The sequence below is a fragment of the Emydura macquarii genome, unplaced genomic scaffold, assembly GCF_026122565.2.
Source record: "Emydura macquarii macquarii isolate MOO-44397 ecotype Brisbane River unplaced genomic scaffold, CSIRO-AGI_Emac_v2 contig_306, whole genome shotgun sequence".
NCBI lineage: Eukaryota > Metazoa > Chordata > Testudines > Chelidae > Emydura > Emydura macquarii.
In genome coordinates, this window is record NW_027130443.1 from 1950540 (window position 1) to 1960870 (window position 10331).

General features: G+C 53.7%; 1 protein-coding gene across 1 annotated transcript; it reads left to right on the forward strand.

Moving 5' to 3' along the window:
- The first annotated feature begins 519 nt into the window (after nt 1-519).
- Nucleotides 520-9961, forward strand: CAPS (calcyphosine). Its single transcript, XM_067561950.1, has 4 exons — nt 520-587; nt 8413-8590; nt 9274-9483; nt 9860-9961. Exons 1-4 carry the CDS (start codon nt 520-522, stop codon nt 9959-9961), a joined length of 558 nt encoding a protein of 185 aa, XP_067418051.1.
- Nucleotides 9962-10331: the final 370 nt, after the last annotated feature.

Below are 10331 nucleotides of genomic sequence, written 5' to 3' on the forward strand. Positions count from 1 at the left end.
CAGCCATGCATCCTGGGTGGAATGCAGAAATGGCTGCTAAGTGTACTTTTAAGGATGACACCGCCAAGCCTAACTGCTTCAAGTGCATCAAATAGTCCAAGATGGAGGGTATTGATGCTTGTGTTGGGGGGGTACCTCTCTGCATTGACCAAGTTAAGAATCTCTTCCACTTGGTTAAGTATATAGCCCTGGTGGATGGCTTCCTGCTACCAAGGAGGACCTTTCTGACAAGGTCCGAGCATGAAGGTTCTATGGTGTTTTAGCCTTGAAGCTTCCACGCTGTGAGGTGGAGAGACTCTAAGTTGGGATGCTGGAGGCGGCCATGGTCCTGTGTGATGAAGTCCAGCGAAAATGGTAGGGTGATTGGAGCGGCTACCAACAGTTCCAGAAGCATTGAATATCAGTGCTGTCGAAGCCAGGCCGGAGCTATCAGAATAACGGATGCTCTTTCCCTCTTGACCTTGAGCAGGACCTTGTGGATGAGGAGGAGGGAAAACACTGCTCATGACATCCGGCCGAATGGATGACTTGTGGTTGCAGAAGGTCCTGCTGAAATGGTCTGCCAGCTTGTTCCGAGTCCCCGGGAGGTAGGTGTATGGAGTGGGCTATACAGGATTCCCACAGTTCGAGGGCTTTGCAGCACAGGGGAGGGGAGTGGGCTCCTCCCCGTCTGTCTGTGTAAAACATTGCTGTGGTGTCGTCCATCATGACTGATGTACATTTCCCCTTCAGATGGGAGTGGCACATTTGGCAGGCGAGTTGTATTTTCTTGTGCCTTTTGCAAGGCACTGGTGAGTGGGAGCAGTGCCAAGACAACTCCAGTGCGGGTGAGGGGCGGTGCCTGGAGTCGCTGAATGCCAACGTTTTCTTCTTTGCTGACGGCTCCCTTACTGAGGGTGATGTGCTCCACACTGAGATGCTGGTGCCCAACTGGCCCACTAGTTGGGGGTGAAGAGTTGCCTCCATGAGAAGGTGCTTCAGTCTGACCCTTCTCTTCTCCTTAGTCCTAGGTCGGAAATCTCTACAAATTTTACACCAGTCTGTCTGGTGTGATTCGCCTAGACTCTTCAAACAGGAGTTGGGGGGGGGGGTCGCCCTTAGGCATAGACATATGGCGAGACCCACATGGCTTAAACCCCTGGGATCAAGGCATGCCCCGTCTCCCTGATGAAGTGGAGAAATAAAAGATGGAGAGGGGGGGGCAAACTTAACTTTAACTACTGATTACTAAATTAATCTAACTATTTACAGGTATCTGCATTGCAAGACACTAGGGGAATGCTTGCAGAAGCAAGAGAGAAGAGTAGCTCCAACAACCATCACAGGTGGTAAGAAGGAACTGAAGAGGTGGCGGGGCCCTATGTTGTGCAACTCCAGGGGGTGCCCGGACCGACCCAACAGGTACCGCTAGGGGAAAAACCTTCCAATGACTGTGCACGTGGCGCACACACACCTACTTGGAATTGACATGAGCAAGCGCTTGAAGAATTATTGGTTAACTCCCCAGCCCTCTTCTTGTAGAAGCATTGGAGGGGGGTAGGGTGCTCGAAATAGATGCTATTATCATGCTGATGTAACTAACTAACCTTTGCATGTCTCTTGCTCCTAGCTGAGAGTCATAAGAATGGCCACACTGGTTCAGACCAATAGTTCATCTAGTCCAGTATCCTGTCTTCCACGAGTGGCCAGTGCCAGATGCCTCGGATGGAATGAACAGAACAGGTAATCATCAAGTGATCCATTCAGTGCAATAAATGGGATAGCCTTCATTCCATTGCTGGACTTCTTCTGCATTTTTTTTTAAACTCCTGCAGCTCTTTATTGTCATTTGTCTTTTTCGGGAGAGGGGGTTATTGTGGTTAGTTTACAGAATGTTGATGAAGTGTATCTACTCTCCAACTCAAGTTCCTTGCAAAACTCTTCTGTTAGCTGCCTCTGGTCACTTAGGAGTGGGCTTTTTAAACCCTGGTTCTCCCTGAGTAGCCCCACCCCATGGTTACCACATGATATACTTCAGTCAAGCAGCAGGCACACCACAAACACGCCCCACAGATGACAAACTCACCCCAAGGGTCATGCAGTTGCTCCTCCTTCACCGGGAGAGGTCCCTCGCAGCAGTCCCCTGGTCGCTGCTCCTGTTTGCTAGCCTGAGCATGCCCAGGAGAGGCAAGGGGACATGGCCTCTTGGGACTAGAGCAGGTCTTAAACCCTGTCACACCCTCACAGTTAAAACAATGCTGTGACCAAATATCATGGTAAAATGTGTGTAATAACATGACATGTAAAATTATTACTTCCCCGAACGATGTTGGTGGCACATGTTCAAATCCATGTAGTCCCAATTAGGCAAAACTGGTCAGGCAGACCTATGTTAAACAAAGGAATGTGTGTTTGCTTCAATTTATTAAGTAGTAAACAAGGTCCTTGAAACAGCAAGAGGAAGACAAGGCAAATCTGCATTTTAGCAAACACCACCTTGGGACCCCTTTCACCACCAGACTCCTTGTCACTGTCCTCCTAGCGGCAATGAAGTTTAACTAGGGGTAACACTCAGGAAAATGCATTTCAAAGGGTAACTGGACTATAAAAATGAGGGGCAAACACCCCCAATTATCGCTCCCTATCCATCTCTTTCTTTTCCATCTAAGAAGACAAAAGAAACAGCTGATGGACTTTGGGAGCGATCTTGACCTGAAATTTGGTCAGCCCTGTTGTTGGGAGCGGTAAGAATTCTACCTTGAACCAAGTCTGGGTTGTTAGGTTTGGAAAGCGTTGTATCTTTTTCTCTTGTGACCATTTCTGACTGTAGTGCCTTATACTTGTACTCACTTAAAATCTTTGAAGTTAAATGAACGTGTTTTATTCTTTAATTAAAAGTAATTTAGTGTTGTCTTTAAACTGAACTATGTGGGTAACTCCGGTAACTGCTGCGGGCCGCAAACATCACCCGCTCCAGCCTGTGTGACGTGGCCTCAGCCAGATGCTGCTGGGTTTGGTGCCTGCGCTGCGTCTGCACGTGGTGGCCTACCGGTGCCGCCACAGCCCCTCCCTCTCCTCCCCATGCCGCTGCCAGCAGAGCGCAAGTTTCACCTCTGCTCCGGAAGGGATCTGGGCCACTGTGGGCCGCTCAAGGCAATCACAGTGATCTCGCTGCCAGGGGCTATGGACTCCATTGGCTTTCTACTGACTTGGCTCTCCGGTGCCCTTGTTGCCTGGCTGCTGGACTGGCCAGTGCTGCGGTGCAGATGCGATGGTAGCAGTATGGCTACACTTGCCCCCCGGCAGGCAAAGTTGCCAGCTGCGGGAGACGTACACCTGCTAGCGATGGCAGTGTGGCCGTGGCAGCAGAGGAGGTGACAGGCTCTCACCCGGGATTGTGTTCTGGCACCTGGTCCATGCTTCTCCCATGTCACTGGGGTTAGACCTGCTCATTTTGGTGCACGAATGCAACCAAAGCTGATAATTGCACAAGCTTCAGGGCACTTCTACCCCCAGGAGCTTGGTTTGTGTCTTTTAGCTGCAGTTCAAAGTCTGGGCTTGGCTTGAGTAACTGAGGGTCTGTCAGAAGTGCCCTCTGCTCCTTTGACATTCTCCCAGGCCCCAGGGTAATTAGGTATCCAACTCTCACACGTATCTTTGAAACATCTCACAGCTTTTGTGGCTGTGATTTCCTACCTGTGATCACCATGAGACTGCTGTGTGCGCTGATGTCTTCACACCTGCATTCCCTCTGGATCATGGCAGTGGGCAGGGAGGGTGGTTACCATGGCGCACAGGCTGGCAGCATGATGACTTGCTGTTACATCACCGTTGTTATTGTCTAGGAGCGCCTTTTCATCGCTGCGTGCTATAATCAGCCCACAAGAGACGGCAGCTGAGTCTCTCCCACAATGATTCCATCCACTCCTTACTCCGCTTAATGCAGCCAAGGATGGTGGTAGCCCTTTTGACCCTGGGAGCTCAGGGTTAGTTGGGTAGCTACAGTGATCCCCTAAGTGCTTTTCAGGGTCACGGCGTTCCAAGAAACAGTTCCACATCCTGCATGAACTACATGTACGATCGAGCATTTGGCAGGATGCCAGTGCACGTTTGATTGTGCTCAGTTTACCAAGCAATCCAGCTTACACTGAGTAAGTGATCGGTGTTCAGGGTGACTGCACCCATATTCCCCCTCCATGGTCCCTTGAGGGTGGCACAGCCTGACGTCTCTCTCTCCCTCCTGTCTTGAATGTTTCCAGGCTGCACAGTTCCCTGTCTGCACCGAGATGTTCCCAGCAAGCCAGGCTGCCTAAACAGCCAGCCACCGTGCTTTGTTTTCTCTCCAGGAGCTGTAAACAGCCAAACGATCAGTTACCAGACAGCGCTTTATAAGCAAGTGCATTTATTCTCAGGGTGAAAGCATCACAGAGCAACATCATAAAAACAAGCAGCAAATCTACACCCACGCTAATGAGCTTGCCGGAGATTACCCCGGCTCTACCCTCGGGCTCTGCCAGGTGGCAGGCCTTCCAGCCCATCTCTAAGGGTAGGTGGAGGGGGGGCCCTTGGAGAGGTCCTGTCCATTTGCTGGGTCAGAACAAGGCCTTGTGTCAGTTTAAACTCAGGGTATTTATCCAAAGGTCCTTTCTTTTCTGTTGGGCTTTGGCGAGTCCAGCCTGAACCAGGATTTGCAGCCTCCTCAGATGGTGTTACAAACTGAGTGTATTTGCCTTCTCTCTCTCTCCATGCACACACACACAGTTCTTTGTTGCTGGAGGCCGGTGGGCATCCTCTGCCATGCAATACCAGACCTGCCTCACAATGACACACACACTTACTACAGGCAGCACTTCCAGAGCTATTGCAGGAAATTGCCATCACAGTCCCATCTCCCCCATCGACAAATGGGTGTAAGTAGGTGCGGTCTGGCATCTTTGGGGACTAACTTGTTTCCTGGACAGGCTTCTTTCCTGGATGGTGTTTCTGCCATGACAGGTCACAATTTCACATTTCTGCTATGCGTATAATAAACCTGCTAGCCAGCCAGTGCCCAGCTTTCCAAAAACCCACCCCGAGGCATGTGAAAGCTAGCCTGGCTCATTTCAGCATCTAGGGGGCCGAGTGCTCACATGCCCCCATCTTACCTTTATTACTCCAAACCCTTGGGGGGTGAACTTGAGACCTGCTCCTCCCACTGCCCCCTCCCGGCTGGTTTCCAGGGCGTGTGTGTGGTCTCCGTTTTCCCCTCAAGGGATTGGCTGCTCCAAGGACAGGTTGAACCTTTCCTCCTCTCCCCCTCGCCCCCCTCCGCTCCCCCGGAAGTATTACATGCAGCAGTTCTCTGGACCAAAAGGGGAAAATAAGGCAGGGCGGCCGCTCTGGGCAGCATCTCACTCAGCGTCTCAAGGGGAGAGGGAGGAGTATTGATACTCCCACCCCACTGGGTGACCTTTTGTTCTCCACCCACTGAGTCAAGCTGAGCAGAATCCCCTCGCCCACCCAGCTCAGGCGCCTTTATCTGTTCACAGCCCAGCAGGCAGGCAGAAGTGGGGCATGGGGTGGGGGGGGAAGCCCTACTTCCTGACTGGCTGCTATATCCATTTGTTCTCTGCAGAGTGGCTCTACCCTCCCCCCTTTTTCTTGTGTGTTCTTTCTGCCGGGCGGACACCTCCCTCAGCACGGTTTGAGGCAGCTGGGGAAGTTTGATTCACCCCCGCCCCCCACCGCTGCCGTTTCCAGAGAAGAAGGCTGGATTTTGTTTTAAAGCTCAGTTTAATTTCCTAGATGAACAGATCACCAGCCACAGCCTCTGCTATTCCCACCAGCAGAGTTCCAGCCCTTCTCTGGTGTCTGCGTTAGCCAGGCCACAGGCAAAGCACCGGGGTCCATCATACCCTGCCTGCCCATGAATAGGGACACCCTCATATCCTTCCCCTGTGATTTGACAGTCTTCTCCGACTGGATCAGCACGTCTGTCACTCTCCTGCAGGAGCAGGCTTTTCTACTCCAGCCTCTGTGTCCCTGGACTGCTCACTGGCACTGCTAACGCCACTGGACTGTCTGGCACTTTCTGCATGCGCTGTAGGAGGAAAAGGGAGCGCTCCTGGCCCCTTGTCTGGAGCGGCTCTGTCCCAGACCACCTCAGCTTGCCTCACCACCTCTGATTTCTGCAGCTCAGACCAGTTCAACAGCTGCTTGCTCCTTCCGTGCTGCCTAATCCCTGCTCCTGTCTCGCTTTTCACGGGGCTTTTAGTGACAAGATCATGAGATTTTTTCCCTCTGGGCTTTTCCCGTCTCAGATACTTGCTTTCACAACTGTGGGCACGTCTGGCAAATCACCCTATCCCAGAGTGCGCACACGCCGCCACCAGAGAGGTCAGAGTTCAGTGCACCTGTGCCCGTATCCCCCTCCTGGGGCAGGAAAGGCCCTCCCACACAGGTGCCTGCCCTCTCTCTTGGACAAAGCCCACATCTCTTGCTCGCCTGACCGGGATTTTTCTGGCCTGCACAGCTCCTTGCCTACACCCTGCTATTCCCAACGTGCTGACTGTCTAACTAGCCGGCATCGGCACTCGGCTTCCTCCTCAGCGATTCGAAACAGTGTAATGCCCCCACGGGTACAGTACCACACAGCCCCTTCTAAGCAAACCCAGGCGTTCTTAAGGCAAAAGACAACACATTCAAACCAACCCAAGAACCTACCCGCATATTAACAAGCTTACCAGAGTTCACCTAGCCATGCCATGGGTCTCAGTAAGCCACACGGCTTCCAGCCCTTCCCAGGAAGGATTGCCCCCGCCCTCCGGGACAGAAACTCCTGTGGGGTCAGAACAAGGCACTAAGTCAGTTTAAATTCCGGCTATTTAACCAAAAAGCCTTTCTTTGCCTGCTGGTGTCTGGGGAATCCTGCTTGCAGCAGCATATGTAGCAGCTCCAGCCGGTGGTAGCGCTGTGGCGGTGTTACAACCTGAGTAAATTTGTCTAATCAGCCCCGCCCCCCTCCACCACCCCTTCCTGGATCATCAGGAGGGCTGTGGTTACCCTCCCCCATGGAACTGTTGTCAGTTGTTGGCTGTGTGTGTTCTCCCAGTGTGTATGCTGTCCCGGCTCTGCGCAGGTAAGCGAGACGCCACTCCACGCTCCAGTCAGGCACTAAGAGCACAGCTCCGTTCAGCCAGAAGGGCACCCTGCCACCTCTATCGTCAAAACACGCCCCATACACGCTACTCGCACACTTATTGTGTGCCCGTCAATGGACAGCTCAGTAAACAGCAGCACTTTCCAGTCCTCACTCAGCCAGACAAGAGTCTTCCTCTGAGACCCTCTTTTATACATTGATACAAATAAGTGGCGCATTGCCCCTCTGCCCACGCCCTGCCCAAATGCGACCCCTCCAGCTGGCAAAGGATGAGGCCACCCTGACTGAAATGCGGACTAGGTCTGGATTGGGACAGGGGTGGGATTGTCTTTCTGAGCTCGTCTATGCCAGCCCCCGCCCTGGGGACAAAAGCAGCCCCCTCCCAGATGCCATTCGTGAGGATGGTAGGGAAAGCCGCAGCAGCCTTTTCCTGTCCATTCTGACATCCCCCAGCATCAAGTGGTGCCTGGGAGGCAGATTAGCGTGGCTAACCCCACTGTGCTGCTGGGGAACTGAGGCAGTGAGGTGATGCCCCTTTGTTAGATCAGGCAGTGAGCGGAAGAGCTGGGAATGGAACGCAGGAGTCCTGTGCCCAGTCCCTGGTGCATTAGCCATAAGACGCTTCTTTTATCCATCCTCTCCCTTTCCCACTCATAAGAATGGCCAGCCTGGCTACGAGCAGTAGCCCCGGGTCTATCTCACCCAGTAGCCTGTCTCTGACCGTGGCCAATGCCAGGTGTTTCAGAGGGAATGAACAGAACAGGGCAATTCTCACCTGATCCATCCCCCATCATCCAGTCCCAGCTTCTGGCAGCCAGAGGCTAGGGACACCCCTGCATGGGGCTGCATCCCCGACTGTCTGGGCTAACAGCCACTGGTGGACACAGCCTCCAAGACCTTAGCTAGTGCTTTTTTGAACCCTGCTGTAGTTTTAACCTTCACAACATCCCCTGGCAAGGAGTTCCACAGGTTGCCTGTTCATTGGGTGAAGTACTTCCTCTGTTTTCAGTTTAAACCTGCTGCCTCTTCATTTCAGCAGGAGACCCCTGCTTGATGGTTTCCGTAAAGCTCCAGCATCTGGTGTTCAGATGATTAGATGCAAATTGCAGCTTTCTTTTAAAAGTAAAAGTGAGTTTCTCACCTTGAAATCCCAGAAAATCTGATCTGAGTTTGACCTAAAGGCTCAGAGAACAGAAGGCACAAAAATCGACCCAGAAAGTCGCTGCCCGTTGAGCACGTGACGTTGGCAGTGCACAACACTCTCTCCTCCTCCCCCACCCCTGCCTTGGCTGCAGAGTTTTCTGCATGCTGGATGATGATAAGATCAGGTCCCTGGACCTGGCTGAGTTTGTGAAGGGCCTGAGCTCAGCTGGCATCGTGCTGGGCCGTGGGGAGGCGCAGCAAATCTTCAGCCTCTGCGACAAGAGCAGCAGTGGAACGACGGACTTTGAGGAGTTCCTGGCAGCCCTGAGGGTGAGCTGGGGGCTGGGGCCTGTGTAAGAGCCTGCAGGTGGCCTGGGGAGAGAATCTGCCATGTTATTGGTTACGGACACCTCAGGCTGAGCCAGGGACACCCCGGATGGAGTTGCAGGAAGCCCAGGGCCCCTCAGCATGTGGAAGAACGGGTCCCTTTGGGGCCAGGAGAGGCCTGGCTCTGAGCAGGAAGCTGTGGCAGGCAGGGCTGAGCACCCCATGTTCTTTAGGGCCTGGGGGGGGGGGGGGGCCTGGCACAGCTCACAAAGAGCAGGCGCCCCTACCTGCCCCTCAGGTCCCCTTGGTCAAGGGCTGGATGGTGGGAGCTCTCATTCTTGGGACCCCTGGGGCCAGTTTGGCAGCAGTGCTGAGCTCCTGCAGCTCTCACTGGCTCCAGGACATTGGTGCCATAGTCTGGGCTGTAACATGGGACAGCCCCCCCCAGCCTGTTTGCCAGGGTCCTATCGGCAGCGTCCACATGCTGCAGCCAAGGGTCCTCTGCTCACAGGGAGAAAATTCAACTCCAAAGCCCCAGCCTGCCCCTCCTGTGTGGGGGCACGGCTGACCAGGGCTGGCTGTCATTGTGGGGACATCCACAAGGGGGCACTCACCTGTGCTCTCCTGCTCGCCATGGGGCTGGAACTGAAAGCCAGACTGCCCCCCAGCGCAGCTTGTCTGTGCAGCCCCCCGTGTCGGCCGCCCAGCAGCAGATCGTAGCAGATGCGTTTCACAAGCTAGACACGAGCGGAGACGGCCTGGTGAGCGTGGAGGATCTCCGCGGGGTGTACGACGCCAGGACTCACCCCAAGTACCAGAGCGGGGCCTGGACAGAGGAGCAGGTGCTCCAAGCGTTCCTGGACGGCTTTGACACACCTGGGGACAAGGATGGAAAGGTAAGGCAGGGCAGGGCAGGGCAACGCCTGGCACAGGGGCTGGGTGGGGTAGGGCCTGAACTGCTTCCCTTCGAGGAGGGCCAGACCCCGCTGCTCTGTAACCATCCCTGGCCCCCTGCCTGTCCCGCTCCAGCCAGCAGTCATAAACCCAGGAATTTATAATCTGAGGATCCACAATTTAGCAGTGAATGGAGGTAGGGCGACGCTGGGCACTTCACCCCCACTCCAGCCAGGGTCAGCTAGAACGGACATCTCCAGGCCTGCTGCACGCAGAGCCCCTGGGGCGAGCAAAGCTGTCAAGGGTGAAATGAGCCTTCCGTGCCGAGGCCTGTTCTGAGCCCTCTCAAAGCCGCCACTTTCACCTTCGCTCCACCAGGTCGCAGCGGAGGAGTTCCTGAACTACGACAGGGAGGTCAGCGCATCCATTGACAGCGACGACTGCTCTGTGGCGATGATGAAGAGAGCATGGAAGCTGTAGCAGACGTGGGGGATCCAGGGCAGGTCTGTACGTTGGCTCAGCAGTCCTGGAAGATGTTAAGTTAGAACGAGATCAGTGCCATTTCCACTAAACCCTATTCAGCATTTCACAGTAAAATGCTGCGTTTTGCAGTGATCAAACCACTTACCACCTGAAGGCCCAGCGGACAAAATCCAGTTCTATTTGAACCAAAACGAATGTTTAAAAATTGTAATTAAAATTGAAGAACTCAGAAAAAAATTTCTGGTCAACTCAGAAAGTCTTGTTGGGTTTGGGGTTTTTTTTTGGGGAGTGGGGGCAAGGGGAGAAGAGGGTGTTTTGCATTTTTTAATTCCAATTTGGCTTCCTGCCCTGCTGCGCCCAGGAGTAG